General features: G+C 33.0%; 2 protein-coding genes across 2 annotated transcripts; both read right to left on the bottom strand.

Annotated features, from left to right (window-relative positions):
• Positions 1–331: 331 nt before the first annotated feature.
• On the bottom strand, positions 332–4,160 carry LOC107956086 (pectinesterase inhibitor 5). The gene is made up of 3 exons (XM_016891832.1): positions 3,651–4,160; positions 610–689; positions 332–398 (listed from the first exon to the last, which is right to left on the bottom strand). Exons 1-3 carry the CDS (start codon positions 4,158–4,160, stop codon positions 332–334), a joined length of 657 nt encoding a protein of 218 aa, XP_016747321.1.
• Positions 4,161–5,116: 956 nt separating this feature from the next.
• Positions 5,117–6,762, bottom strand: LOC107954381 (galactinol synthase 1). The gene is made up of 3 exons (XM_016889922.2): positions 6,310–6,762; positions 5,732–6,187; positions 5,117–5,652 (listed from the first exon to the last, which is right to left on the bottom strand). Exons 1-3 carry the CDS (start codon positions 6,637–6,639, stop codon positions 5,425–5,427), a joined length of 1,014 nt encoding a protein of 337 aa, XP_016745411.1. The 5' UTR covers positions 6,640–6,762; the 3' UTR covers positions 5,117–5,424.
• Positions 6,763–16,240: the final 9,478 nt, after the last annotated feature.

Here is a 16,240-nt window from a genome sequence, read left to right as displayed (position 1 = left end):
GTTACAGTGGGTTAGAATGAAGTTACTTGAAAAAGTGGAGCACCAAAGTGGTCGAGATTCAGTGAGACCGGAGAAAATTGTTCTTTCTTAAAAGTCTTTACTCCATTCTCGTTACACGACAACGAGCAAAGAGGGGCAACTGTATAAGCCTAATTTTTCCCGGGCCCAAACAAAAAAAAACAAACCATAAATAAAACCAAAAATCAAAAGTCCATAACAATCCATTTACAATATAACCCAAATCAGAAAACCCTAATTGCCCAAATGGCCCAAGAACCTAAACAGTATTTTAAAAAAAACCTTAGCCCCCTAGTGCCGCATGTACCCCATGTCAGCACACTCGCGCCCTGAGGTTTGCCACCGCCAAGTACTTTGTCACTGACATCCTTAACCACCGTCTGCAAGAAAAAAGAAGAAAAGACAACAAAGTGTAAAAAAAATGTAATGTATTTGGCTATAAAAGCCAAAACAAAAAACTATGTAAAAGATATATACATGAGGAAATAAAGAAACAGAGCACAAAAATTTCGAAGATAACTCTTTTTTGTTCTTTTCTTTTTATTTGGATCTGTTTTTTTTAACATAAAACAAAAATAAAAAAGTTCTTACCTTGCCGTCGTCGCCAGAGACTCCTCCAGCTTAGAAAGCCACCGAGCCCTTGGTGGTTCGGCGCAAGCCTCGTCGGAGAACTGGAAACCGAAAGGTTTTATGGAAAATTTTTAGGGTTGCAGTATCAATTTTTTTCTTTTTTTTAAAAAAAGAGGTTGAAACGGTTTAAAAGGGATTTAAATAAGTAATTTTTTAATTTTTTGACCATCAGAGACGATGGTCGCTGTCGTCGACGACCAATGGCCACGGTGGAGCGGCGGCGGCTACAATGGCCAGACCCAGACCCTTTTCAGAGAAAAAAAAGAGAGAAAACAAAGTGTTTTTTAAAACTGTTTAAAATAATTTTTTTGGGTTTTTTTTACTTAAATATGGCGCCAAAACGACATCGTTTCAAGGGGTTCCAAAATGCCCCAAAATGATGCCATTTTGGGGCTGACCCGATCCGACCCAACCCGAATTAGGATCTGCGTGTTTTTAAAGGGGAGGGATATTTTCAGTTTGGTCCTTCAGCCTTTTTTATCTTTTTAATTTAATCCTGTTCGGTTTTATTTATTTTAATATTTGCCCCACAATTTAAATTCCTGTATAATTTAGTCCCCTGACCCACTGTGGACCCCTTAGGGAGTGACATGTGTCAAATGAAGGTGATAATTACCCTTTGACCCCTAAAGTTTTTATCTTATTTTAATTTAATCCTCTTATTTTTTTTTAAATTTAGACTGTCAGTTTTCTTATATTTTAAATTTAGTTCTTTATTCCCTCTTCTTTATTTATTTTGAGATCTATACTATTTTATTTATTTTAGTATTTAAAATTTATGTTATTTATATTTTATTATACGGTTTTTTTATGTTATCCATATTATCATCGTTTTATTTACTCATATTATTATTATGATAATAGTTACGATATGATTATCGCTGTTATTATTATAAACCAGTATTCTTGTTACTATTACATTTACATTATTATTGTTATTTACCAACGTGCTTCTTTTATTTTAATTTTAATTTTTAATTTCTTCATTTATTTTATTTTATTTTTTGCTTATTACACTAAGATCATCTTTTCTTTTCTTTTCTTTTTACCTACATGATTATTTCATTTTATTTTGCTATCATAATGTATCATTTTTTTTACATTATGCCCAAATAAATTAAATATACCTTGTTTTAAAAGTTACACTCGTTTTAACCAATGCATATAAAATATCCAAAACCGAGGCAATGTTCGTTATTTTTAGGATTCGGAGAAGTCGTGCTCCTAACTTACGGAGTATGGCATCTCCCTAGAACCGAAGTAATTGAATAACCTATTTAAAATAACAAAAAAGAAAAGAAATTTAGGTAACAATCAAATGGCGTTTATTCTGGTTTTCGAGAATTCGAGGGATCGTGTCTTAACTTATGAGATATGATCTTTCCTTCTCGATTAACTTGAAATAAGGCCTTTTTCCATAAAACTTAATTTATTTAAGTAATTTTAATTAACATTAACATCATGCAAAGTGAACTCGTGTTTTTATTTTTTTTATTTTTAATTCTCGACCCTAAGACATCAAGTAATCAACTAGGTACCAATTTTGGGCGTCACAAAGGTGCTAATCCTTCCTTGTGCATAACCGACTCCCGAACCCATATCCTGAATTTTATAGACCAAAAATCGTTATTTTAGTAAATCCAACAGTTTATTAAAACGATCAAATTACGAGGTGATCCGATCACACCTCATAAAAGGATTGGTGGTGACTCCATTTTAGTTCTTTTTTAAATAAAAAGTCGATTTCAAAAAAGGTTTCGACACTGACTTTTTAATAATTTATTTAATAGAATCGAATTGACTAATTAAACTAATAAAACCACCAAATTAATTACTTAACTGATTCAACTAACAATGGAATTCGTGCAAGTTTATCCTAACACTGGCTTCCTTTGGATGCCCGTTTGATCTCATTTCAGTGCGTTTGGAGTACTTTTTGGTTGAATCGCATCGTACCAATTCATTTGGATTGTAAAGAGCAAAACGATTAGAGCATCACTCAACACACTGGACATTAATTTCTCCACTAGAGCTTTATGCTCCAGTCAAATGTTCCAAGATCCCATTAGTGGTCATTTTTCCTTATACACCCTTACTCTTAATTTTTCTCCATTTTACTTTTTTTTTTCTTTTGTCTCTTTCTTCATTTTACCTTCTACTTCAATAATTTTGTATTTTCAATTGTAAGATAATTTTATTAATTTAAAATAATAAACATTTTCCCCATTATTTTATAACAAACTAATGTAGATTATTATGAAAAGAAATTTAAATTTACCATTCCTTGAATTAACTATTTTTAGATTATTTATTTTAATTTTTAAATTTTAATTATTTTGATTTAAAAATTTTAAAAATTCTCATTTTATATAATAAAATTTCTGAAGATGCATTTTAATATTTTATTAAATGAATTTATAAATTCATATATTTTTAATAATTTCGTAAAATTAAAATAATTTAAAAAATTTATATTATATATTATTTCTAATTTAATGCCTTTAATAATTATTTTCTATTATTACCTCACCGCTACAGCTGCGCTTAAATTCAAACGCACATCCCGCCATTATTTTTAATCTCACCATTACAATATTCAATCTCACCACTATATTAACTAATCTTACCGTCACTATTATTTTTAACCTCACTAGACTAAGCAACTCACTAGACTAAGCAACAGAAAATGAGCATTTAGATTAAACGAAAAGGAACGCCAAAATTCTGTGATCCACTGAAAGAAGAAAAAAGAGCAAAGGCATTCGCTGTTTTGCGAGTATCACCCGAAACGCAGATAAAAGCTGTCTACTTATTATTGTCGTTACTGCTTTAGTTATTGAGAGAGAAATGGAATCCCATCTTTAAAAGAATTACCTGCTTAAACAAAAAGCGATAAAATGGTGAGAAATTTTGATGAAAATCATCAACTGTGTCAATTATTTTTGTAACTAAAATTAACTCTACTATATTTTGGGTATTAGACGATAAATGGCTATCAGAACCAGCTCTGCTAATTTGAACACTTTGACATCATCCCCTTCAATCGGCGATGTAGCAATCGGTCCATCCTTCCTGAAAATGTCATGGCAATCAGCAACTTGTTTTGCTCCATCTCTAACAAACTTTACGGTATCCTGAAAAGCATTGTTCGAAGTAGCGCGGAAAGCGTTCTGGAAATTCCCCAACAAACCATCGTAATCATTTTCGCATACCCCGAGTCGCCGAACAGCAACAGGGTCGGTCGTTTGTTTGATAATGTCGGGAATGCAACCGAGGGTATCTTGAATTTGGATAACCGCGAGTGAAGCAGAGACCATGGCAAGGCCACGTACGTCGGTCGTTTCGGAGCGAGGGTCGGTGCCGAGACTTGTCATGCAAAAGTCGTAGTCTTGGGATTGCTTGCAGATGCTTTTAATCAAGGCTATATCCGCAACGACTACTCCGCTGAAACAAAAATAGGCGATCGCTACTAAGATGGTAGCGACGGAACATAAAGACTTCAAGTTACCCATTTTTTTTTTGGTGGAATAGAGATTATATTATATTATATTATATAAAGATTGAGCGTGATTTTCAGCTTTATGATTTTAATTTGCAATAATGGAGTTTTCCATAAAACTTTAATTGCCATCATGCACTGTTGTACTGATAAAAAATTATCATACCATATATATATATATATAGAAAGAGAGAGTCTTCAAAAGAAAATCTTATGAAAATAAGAATAAATTTTATAGATTTAACAAAGGAAACTTTAATAAGAAAAGGTAATAATCCTACGTGAATGATCTGATTTTTTTAATGCACTGTCATTTTAAAAAGATTATTATGTCAATTACATTATAATCCATATAAGTTTAAACCTTTTTAATTTGGTAACTATGAACTAAATTATTTTCGATATTAGTAATATGCGAAAGCCTTGTTACTTGGTACAAGAAAACCATTATATAAATTTAATTATAATTATTAAATATTAAAATTGATCAAATACACAAGTTAATTTTTTAATAATGGCCTAAATTAGTATTGATTATGAAATTATTTGCTTTTATTTTGAGTGATTATATTTAGAAAATAATATAAAATCAGTTCCAATACTCTTGAATCAGTAATTGGAAAACTAAAATTAAGTTTAACATTTTGGAAAGTATTGAGATTTTATATATGTTTAACATTCCCATAAAAGTGTGTCCATTTAGTAAACCCCCAATTTCTGCATTACGTTTTTATTCAATATTTCTGCACTATGTTTGTAATCCAAAAAATCTGGAATCTAGAAGACGTTTAAAGATTGATGAGAATTGTCTTTTAATCACTTTGCTATTTAGCAAAGATATATTGGCGTGATTCAGTCGAAATGGTTGCAATAAAGATATATAGGTGATTTTAGTGGAAATCGGCACTTCTGATTCAGATATAGTAGAGTGTGATACATATAACCATATGTAAATATAGCTGCAAAAAATTACAATATGGTCCATTTCTGCAGACCCTTCTCTTTCATTAACAGGACTCGTTTGGGAATTAAAACACACATTTCCAACTCGGACACCACACCACAAGTTGGTATCATAAACTTCATCATCAAGTAAAAAAAGAGAAAGAAAGAAAAGAAAAAAAAGAAAAGAAAAGCAAAACCTAATAGCTTTTATTCCTTAACCTCTCTAGGGAAAAGGACATTGCTTACTTTTTCTCTACAGCTATACGTTTAGTAGTAGTTTTTTTTTTTGGATCGTTGTTCTTCTAAAACAGAGCTGGCCATGTTGTTTATTATTAAGCCGCTGATGGGGCCGTTACGTATTGGACTGCACCAGCTTCTGAGAGTGCCACCAGGAACGGCTGCATGTTCACCGGCTCTGCCGCCTGTCCTTCACCAATGGTTGGTTTTTCGTAATCAAGAGACTCGTCGTTGTAAATATCCCACCATTTCTGAACCAACATCTTCACGTCTTCTCTTTGCATGTTCTCTTCTTTCCCTGTGTACCTCCATGGCTTCGATCCCTGTTAATGATTTTATTCAGTGACCATTATGATACAAAATATATATTTATCTATAGACGTTGTTGGTTAAACTTCTTACCGCTGCACAGTAGTGAACAACCTTCACTTTGTCAAGCTCCACGTTGTCGGGATGACGCCATAACATGGCGAGAACCAGGTTGTAGACCAAAGGAATTGGTTTGTAAATGTCCTTAAAGTACATGTTCAAAAAGTCCTGCTCGGCAAATGGGGTAGGAGGGGTGCTTTTAAGAGTAGCCAAGAGGTTTTCATAGGTGGTAAGACTGGGCTCAAACACAAACATGCCAGCATTGAAGTAAAGTGCAGGTGGCTGACCCATCTCGGCGGGCCACTTGACCTTGTCAGGGCACTGTTGGCAGTAACCGATCTTGAATTGTGGGGTATGACTCCACGTTTTCTCACAGAAACAGTCCATTACTGCATAGAATTGCCCGTCAGGCAAGTCGAATAGGTGATCAATATTCTCGTACACCTGAATATCCCCGTCCAGGTATATCATCTTACTGTACTCCACGAACTGCACCCACCAAAATTAACACCGGCATTAATGGAAAAGAAAAAAAACTGTACAACTAAATTCAAACATCATGCAAAGATTTAGCACGAGGGGCTGCCACGTGTTGATTCAGTGTGACGTACCTTCCAAATACGGAGCTTGGAATAGTTGATGACGTAGTAAGCCATGGCGAACTGGGTCTGATTCTCGGGCGGGTAAACGGGTTCGATCTCTCGGACGATACACCCCTGGTTCTCCAGGATCCGCCTGTGCTCCTCGGGAACGTCGGGCAAAACGGCAACCACTAAAGGGTATGCGGATTTCACCTGCCTTAACCCTTTGGCTAACCCTACAACGCCTTTCACGTAATCTCCATCGCCAGCCAAGAAGGTAACGTAAGCTCGCTTGGGCAAGGTGACTGGTTTAGCCAACACAGTTGGTTTAACACCTGCTTGAACCAGTTCAGGAGCCATGAGAGTGTGTGTTACTTGGTGAGATATATAGGATGGAGATTGAGATCACTGATGGAGGAGGACTGAAGAGAGCTCTTACAGTTATAAGCTTTGCTTATGGGGTCAATTTCTTTGTACCATTAGAGACGGCCGAAGGCTGTTTAAATAGAAGCTGAAAATATTATGTTTCATACTTTAATTTCTGGTGATAATTTGATGTGTGCCATACACGTATCCTAAAAGATTATCCAATGGTGGCAGCATTGATTCCGAGGAGGTTCTAGACATGGGCCTAGCTTAGTGGAAGACGCTAGCTAGCTAGAACCATCTTTTACTATAGTACTAATTAATTTTTTTTTGGTTGGAAAATGGAGAGAGAGTTTTAATCACATGTGATTGGCATGTGGATGGGTAAGAGGTATGATTTTTTTAAAATTTAATTATGAAAATTTATAAAATGATAATTAAATTATTATCAAGTGAGAACACTTAAAAATTCATGATAATTGAGTAATAAAAAGGATAAAACTTTCCTTTTAAAATTGTATTCAATCAAATCAAATCTATGATTATGAAATTAAGGGCATCCAATCAAGGCTCAAGTATCCAAGTATAGTGGGGAGATCTGTACTTTTTTGGTAGATGTAATTTAGTGGGAAATTATTAAAATTTCCAAGGTAAAAGAAAAGCGGAAGCAGAAACACTGTGATTTGTGCCTTGCTTGGTGTTGGGATGTGGCAGCAAGATTCTGGACCAAAATCAAAGCCTTGAATCATGAAGAATCCTTCTTTTTCAACCAAATGGTATTTGTAACCAAATCATGAATATTCGAGAGTAATGAAGAAGGAGATTTTGTTGATTTTTGTCACCTAAAGGACAAGTGCATACTTAATATTACAACAAATGCCATATTTCTTTAATAGGTAATTAGAATGATTAAGACGATGGGCATGTGAGAGTGGCTCTAATTGGTGCAATTTCCTCGACCATTAGTACCATGACTCCATATTTATTCTTGATAAAATGTTCCTACTATTACAAACTAAAATCTTAATTTTTGTCTCCCTTAAGTGCTCGCCTTCGCCCTGATTGAGGTTACTTTACTATCTAAATTCTAAAATTTGATGCTTATGGTCGATCCCTCTCATGTAATATATATCTTTTTCTTTTCTTTCAATAGTTTTAAGAAAATGTCAATCCAAACTTGCCTTGGATGATTTTTGAGATTTTTAATTTAAAGTGGGGTATGTTTAAATTTTTTAATTTAAATCTCAATATATTTCAATTATAAATTTGGTTATATTTTATATATCCAAATATATTTGTATTTATATTTATAATTCTACTTCCACTTATCCAATCTAAATTGTCCTTTAAATTATTGTACCATGTTATATTTTTTTTTAAAAAAAGGAACCAATGATCTTCTAAAGAAAATAAAGAATTTTGTCACTTTTACAATGTCTCATTTTTAAGATATTGTCTATTGTTTTTGGTCTTTGTTAAATCAAATAAATTAAAACTTGAAACTTAAAATAAACTTTGAATGGGAAATGATAAATGGAAGTTTTTTGGTATATATGTGTGAATGAGTTAATTTTAGTTGAATTAATTATATAGTTCAATAATAATTTTTTATATAAGGTAATGTTTGGTATGATGAAAAATTATTACTATTTTTGAGAATTTAATCAATTAAAAATATTGATCATTTCGAAATTTATTTACAATATGATCTTCATGAAATTAAGACAACGGAGGAATCTCACTTTTGACTCCATAGGAGGTAAAGTGAAAGAGATTTTCCTGTTCCTCTGGGCCTGCGTGCTACAGTTAACACGCATAATTTTTAATTTTTTTTTAAAGTGGGAAGGGTGGGGCCCAACCCCAGGGAACAGGGTCCCTGCTTGTTTAGTGGTTCATGTTTCCCATGTCACTCCGCGTGGCACCTTCTCCGAACTTTGATTCACAAGTTAATATTTTTGTAAAAATCTATGTTACATTACAAAGCCATTAAATATTTTAGCTTTCACAAATCAACTTTTAAAATTTTGCTTTTGGATAATTATTTTGTATCATTTTTAATATAACAATTGAGTTTAAACATTATATTAATATATTTTAAATCTGTTCATATATGATTCGATCTGGAATATAAATTTTAGATTTTACTTAAGTACGTCTATTGTGAATGGTTAACTTAAATTTATTTTAAATGCGCACCATATTTATATTTAATAATTTTGTATTTTCATTTATTAAAATTTAATATATAGATAATTTAACATATTTTTTAATGTTTATATTATAATATTATAATATTACTATAAAATTAATTTTTATACATCATAAATTATATAATATATAAAAATAAAATAAAATATTATATTACATTATATTATATTATATTATAAACATAAAAAAAAGTGAATCAAACTCAAATTTAAAAAATTTGAACTCAGATACAGCCTATTTCCTAAAACCTCTAAATTTTAAGATAGAACTTTGGACTTAGAAAAATTAACTCAACCGTGAAATAAATTTAATATTTTTCACAAATGAATATTTTAAAATCATATATATATTTTTGTTAGCATACTTTTTAAGACCAACTTATTTTTTCATAAAGTCGTTCTAGGCAGTGTATTTGTCGGTGCTCAATGGTCTATTTCTTTGAAAGTTAGGTTGAAAACATCGCATACGGCAACTGGCAAGATTACTTCACTAATTATCCCTCTTATTTCACTTTTATTTTTACGGTTTGAAAATTATTTTCGAAAAGTGTCGTAAGAAATTGCTGTAAAAAATGTCGTTTGTTAATTTCAAATGTTTAATATTGTTATTAAAATGTGCTTATTAAAAAAAGTATGATGGAAATATAAAATTTTTTTTAGATATAATGTTGGAAAGTAAAAAATGAGTTATTTTAAATAATTTAATTTAATGATGTATGAAATATAAATTCTAAATACATTTTAAGTAATTAATGACTAATTAGGCAAATATGTCGAATTTTTTTTCAAAATTTCTCTTTTTTTAAAAAAAAAAATTTTGGAGTGAGTGTGTGAAAACATGTCCACTTGTATGCAATCTCTACACAGTTGGTAGGAAAGCGCAACCAGTTATTGATTTTTTCAAACATATAATAATTACGTAATGATTTGAAATTTAATATTTTTTAGATAACAAAATTATAATTGTATACTACAGTTTGAATGGATACCATACGTCGATCCAGCAATTGTAGAATGCATCCCGCACGAAAATTTGACCAATTGAAGTATGTAGGACACGAAGATGCCATTGGTAGTTTACGCGACGATGGAGATGCACGAATCCAATCGAGTGATGTGACAGTTCGGATGGAGATAAAATATTCCACCTTTATCGCAAGATATTAAAGCACTACACAAGCTTGATTTGTAGGGGAAAACCAACAAAAATTGGTGGGAATTCCACAAGGAATATATCGACATTTGGGATTGTAGGAATGAATTCATACCCATGCATGAAACTTTTTTTGTATCGAAAATGACAACCTTTGCAGAGCACATGCCATGATTTAGACACCACATGAAGCCATATATACTATTGGTAGAGGCGAGGAATACGCAAATTCGTCCAAAGAGTCTACGACGACCGCCCCGAAATCCTAGGTCCGGACCACGTGGCTTGACGAGTTTGTCATCGGCTCCAACTCAACAAGAGGCACCGATGTATGCACCACATCCTGGTCAGTTCCCACCATATTTTCATATTCCTTTCACTAATCTCATGTATTTTACACAAGTACCACATTATGCACCATCGCAACACCTTGCATTTATACCTTCTTCAAGTGTGTTTTTCGCAGAACCTCTATCCCAACATATTACGCCTTGATGACAACATCGATGCTGGCACCAATACCGATATATTCGCCAAAAATAATGATTCAAAGATATTATCTGCAACCGACTTATGCAACACTTACATTTATCCGTCAATATTGTCACAAACACCCCCGCGCCATTATTTTTACCAAGGTGGCTCATCTTCGCAACCACCTTATCGTAGAATAGAGGAGACATGATGGGAGGCTAGGATGACACCACACTCAACCACGGAGGAAAGAGATGAAGATGAAGATGGGAGCCGAGGTCAAGATGAATACGATGAAGAGGAAGAGTTGGAACCTTAACTTGTATGAAGATATCCTACCTGCAACCATCACTCACCGTCCAATGTAACACATTCGGTCCGACAACGCTGATGATGTTGTTTTCCTTTAGTTCTATGATGTAAATATATTTGATATCAATAAAAAATTGTCAATTTTTTTAGTTTTATGTTGTAACTCATAATTCACATTGTTAAATTCTAATGCATATTATATACAAATTTTCCATCCATAATATTTTATATCAATAATTTAATGATTATTTTATAAAATCTTAAAGGTAAATTATTAAAATGTAAAGCAACTCATAATTTAATAATATTAAATAAAATATACCCAAAAAATAAATTCGATACTTTGAGAGAAAGCCTCAACCTACTCATTACACCTAGTTTATCCTTATTCGTTATTTCACCATGGAAAACAAAATAGTGTATAACACCCCTAACCTATATCCGTCGCTGGAATAGGGTTACATAGCATTATCGAAATTTATAGATCAAACCCAGATATTTATATCATTTAGCATTCATATAAGAAATCAATCAAAGTCAAACATAATGTCCCTTGTATGAGCCATCGAGGCCCAAAATACACATTAGAAACAAGTCGGGATTAAATCGAGTACTAAGAGAATTTTTTAGAAAATATCAAAATTTTTCAAAGGTGCAGGAGACACACCCCCTGTGGCCAGGCATTGTGAGCATTCAAAATAGGGACAACGGCCATGTCCCAGCCGTGTCCAAACTTGAGAGCACTCTGACTTACACGACCAAGTCACACGCCTGTGTGCTAGGCCGTGTAAGCATACTGACTTGCAAAAAATAAGGTGCACGGGTCGTATGCCAGGTCATGTGAATAATTTGAGCATTCTGTTTTGTAATTTATAAGATGTAGGGGACACACGACCAAACCACATGCACGTGTGCTAGGCCGTGTGATAAATTTTGAGTATATTGACTTGTTTAAATTTTAAAATACAGGGGACACATGGCCGTATCACATGGCCGTGTATCACACACGACTAGGACACACGCCTGTGTCTCTGTCCGTGTGAATGAAATAGGCAATTTTTCTAGCCACATTTCTCACCCAATTTGTCTTCCACCTACATTAACACATTAACACATCAACAAGCTAAAATCATGTCTTAATCATGGCATATTACCACATACCTATAAATTTATCATCATTTAACCTTATCTACACATATCAACCATAACAAGGTTATACATATACATATATATACCAAAATATACCAATCACAAGTCATACCAATGGCTAGTTTCAACCAAACATTTACATGCAATCATTGGCCAAATTTAACCTATACATGCCATTATAACCAAAATTAGTTTGCTACATATACCGAAAAGGCTGATGGATAGTGTGATGTGGCTCCACCAACTTCCAACCTTAACGAGCTTCCGAGTTACTATAACACAGGGGAAATAAAATAGAGTAAGCATTCAATGCTTAGTAAGTTCGTATAACATGAAAAATTAACTTATCATTTAATAACATTTAAGGTAAGTATACAAGAAATATCCAAATTAACTTGACAAAAAGCTTAAATACATATCCTCATCATGTTATCCATGTAAACATATATAATAACCCATAAACATGGTTGAACATAGTCACCAAACAAGTTCCATACATGTATCATCCATCTCATTTTTCAACATATCATGTAATATCATTTCCATGTAATTTTATGTATACACTGATAACAGTTCGTATTGGGTTCACATTTCTTATAACAGAACATTACTTGTTGAACCATTTAAATATCGTTGGATACAGGGGTAGTACACACGAAGTGTACAATCTGAAATCCGTCAATTTATATACAGGTATGCCCATGCGAGCATGTAATCGGGAAGCTCTTTCGAACCATATAACGGGAAGCTCATATGAGCGATGTAATGGGAAGCTCTTGCGAGCCAATTATCGGAAAGCTCATACGAGTTATAAACAGAAAGCTTAAGAGAGCCAAATTCGAGAAGCTCATGCGAGCCAATATCGAGAAGCTCCGGAGAGTCATTAATTGGGAAGCTTATGAGAGCCAATTAATGGAAAGCTCGTGAGAGCCAAATAACGGGAAACTCGTGAGAGCCAATTATTGGGATGCTCATAAGAGCTATGGTGTGTCCGCGACATATGCAGGACGACAACCAATCGGGAACCCTTAATGACAATGTCATTTGTATCCATCGAATTTCTTAGGTTCAAACGAAACTTGGTATTTGTCAGATATTTTTGGATATGTGATCAATGTTTATACATGGAAATCATACATTTCACAATCATAACATTCAATTTAAACATATAAACATACAATTTAGTTACACGAACTTACCTCGACAAGTGTTTATAGATTTATAATCTACTAATCCGATACTTTTTCTTTTCCTCCATCCAATTCCGTACTAGGTCTATCCGAATCTATACGAATGAATTTAGCTCAATTTAATACAATTCACATCTAATTCAATCCAATACACATCTTTGGAAAAATTACTATTTTGCCCCTATACTTTCGATTAATTATGATTTCATCCTTAGGCTCGGAAACTGAAATTATACAATTTAATCTTTATTCCAAGTCTAGCCAATTTTCATGCATCACAATAGCACCCCATGTATTTCATAAAATTTAGAATTTTTCCATTAATTTTCCATCTTTTCAATTTAGTCCCTAAATCATAATTTCATCAAAATTCTCTTTACAAAAGTTGTTTATCTATCAAAAACCTTTCATTTTCTACCATAAAACTTCATAATTCTTACATAAACTTCATAAATCATACATGCTCATCCATGGAAAACCTTAATACTTTGATACTTTTACAAATTAATCCCCGAGATAGCTAGATTAAGCTATTACGATATCGAAAACATAAAAATAATTAAAAATGGGACAAGAATACATACCGAATTGAGCAAAATAAGCTTGTCTATCTTCAAGCTTCATAACTAGGGTTTCCATGTATTTTGATTTAGGAAAGATGATGAAAATGACTTAATTTAATTATTTATTTCTTTTATCATCATTATTTTATCATCTTTTAACCCTTTATTTTTCTTAAATTTCCAATGATGAATAATCATCCTTATCTACTAATTCCTCTCAATGGTCTATTTTCCATATAAGGACCTCAAATTTTGAATTCCATAGCTATTTGGTCCCTTTAGCTACTAGAATTAAAATTTTGCATTTTCTGCTATTTGATCCTTTTCATCAAATTAAACATGTAATCAATAAAATTTCTTATCGAAATTTTCATACAATATTTCTCTCATGCTTTAGACTATAAAACAATATTAAAATAAATTTTCTTCCGGCCTCAGATTTGTGGTCCCGAAACCACTATTCTAATTTCACTAAAAACGGGCTATTACACAGTGAATGGGGTAAAAATTATCTATCACTTAATTTCTATGAAAAATTCAAAATAAAACATGTAACACCCCTCACCTGGTTTAATCGCCGGACCTAAGCTATAAAGAGCAACAATAATCGACGAAACAATTGCATGCAAAATTTTAAATCCAAAATTTAGTTAAACATTGAATTATCTCACACATATACACAAATCAAGTTTTACAAACAAATCCGAGTCTAAATCAAACTTATAAAAAATCTAATGTTGACTCGAGATTGAGTAGGAACCATTTCTAAATTTTAAAAGAATACGTGTAACCTCCATCCAATAGGCTGAACGATTGACCCTATGAGAATATGTTATTTATTTACTCAGAATTAGTACAAATTGTACATAAAATAGTGCTGAAATATCTATATATTTTAGAGTTTACAAACTCATCTTATGGAAGTCAGGTTCCGGGATGGTGGTGGTTTATACGGTCATGGGTTGAAGTCTAAGTAGAGATCCCTGTCGATGGTCGTTATGCTATCATGGGTTAGAGTATAACTTGGGAGCCAGTTGACAATCGCTATGCGGTCACGAGTTCACGCTTTTTGGATACTTGAAGATGATGCCTTATAAATACCATACATAAGTTTGAGAGCATAATCATAGGGAAAAGCAGAGGGGCTTCCCTATATAATCAACTTATTATTTTCCTCCAAATCCATCAAAGGCAGTGTCTCTAACCTCCATCTTATCCGAAACCCAAGACTGAGTTCAAAGAAAGAGGACTCTCAGGGGGGATCAATTATGGCAGTGGAAACATTCGTTCTCCTCTTAAGTGTCTAGGTCAATGATGACCCGATCGGCCAGGTCTAGCCACCGTTTGGACCGTTGGCCCGGTTTCACATATCGGGTTTGATTTGACCAGTTTTTGGGTCTTGGTCTCGGTTTTGTGCTCCTATTGGGCCATTTGTGTGACTTGAAAATTAACTTCCAAAAATATCATATTAATTTGATTAATTTAATTTTACTTGATCAAAATTAATTTACCCAAAAATCGCTTCGCTTTTCCAAATTAAATTTTCAAGAAAATTCTTTAATCAAATTCTCTTGTTGAACAATTCTCATGACCACTTAATTTAATTCCGCATCAAATAAATCGACTTAATTAAATTATTCCCAAAGTCGTAGAATTTTCTTCTGAGTCAAATATAGTCCAATCAAGCTTTTGTTGAGCTAGCGGGGGGACCAATCAGACATATATAATTAGGCTCTAATGATTGCAATTATGTCCAGAAGCATCATTCCGATAATTTGCAATTACTTAATCATGGAGTCAGTCCATAATAAGTACCATGATTAAAAACTCCTTATTGTATACTCTTTACGAAAGCAATTCATCGAACTGCTTTGTCTAATGACCTCGTAATGTGTATGTTACCCTCATATGATATCCTTGATTCCTTTGAGTTAAATTCATTCACTCAATACAGTCCTATTTTATCTTATTATCACCATCGTGTCTTCTTAATGATTAATATGATTGTCAACAAATGACTGTGATAAATTACTCGTTCGAGAATAAGTAACCCGTGACCACGTTCCATATTTATCAATCCACACAATGCCAATGAGAGGATGTAATTATCTTTTTAATTGTGCTATGAATTTCACTATTGCTACTAAAGTCATGCCATACACAAGTCATGTACCCAACATACCGACTATGGGCTCGATCATCTTTAGAGAATAAGCCTTTACTTATATAAAAACACATAAGTTGCATACACATGGTCAGTGACTAACTCAGGATTTAGGTAAATCACATCATGAATGTCACAAGTGAATTAATTCACAAATGAATTCAGAATTAATTCATCTTGGGTTCAGTCCAATGTATCATTCTACTAATGAATACATCTGAAAAGTTAAATCGAATAAAATGGAACAGTTGAACAAACGGGAATATCATTCGAATCCCATACGAGGAGATTATTAATTTTTAGAAGAAGGGTCTGAATTGTCAAACAACAGAAAAGAGGTGACTTTAAAGAATAAACTGTACTTATTGGCTAAACCAAAAATT

This window comes from Gossypium hirsutum, chromosome D07, assembly GCF_007990345.1.
Source record: "Gossypium hirsutum isolate 1008001.06 chromosome D07, Gossypium_hirsutum_v2.1, whole genome shotgun sequence".
NCBI lineage: Eukaryota > Viridiplantae > Streptophyta > Magnoliopsida > Malvales > Malvaceae > Gossypium > Gossypium hirsutum.
The sequence above is the reverse complement of the archived record's forward strand: the minus strand, read 5'-3'. Positions and strand labels throughout refer to the sequence as shown.

Excerpts from the sequence above, each read along its gene's own strand:
- LOC107956086 (XM_016891832.1), bottom strand. The coding sequence starts at position 4,160 with ATGGGTAACTTGAAGTCTTTATGTTCCGTCGCTACCATCTTAGTAGCG. Across the intron at positions 690-3,650 it reads TGTTCAAATTAGCAGAGCTG|TTCTCCGACGAGGCTTGCGC; the intron begins GTTCTGATAGCC and ends TTCGGTTTCCAG. Across the intron at positions 399-609 it reads TCTCTGGCGACGACGGCAAG|ACGGTGGTTAAGGATGTCAG; the intron begins GTAAGAACTTTT and ends TTTTTCTTGCAG.
- LOC107954381 (XM_016889922.2), bottom strand. The coding sequence starts at position 6,639 with ATGGCTCCTGAACTGGTTCAAGCAGGTGTTAAACCAACTGTGTTGGCT. Across the intron at positions 6,188-6,309 it reads CCAAGCTCCGTATTTGGAAG|TTCGTGGAGTACAGTAAGAT; the intron begins GTACGTCACACT and ends TGGTGGGTGCAG. Across the intron at positions 5,653-5,731 it reads TTGTTCACTACTGTGCAGCG|GGATCGAAGCCATGGAGGTA; the intron begins GTAAGAAGTTTA and ends AATCATTAACAG.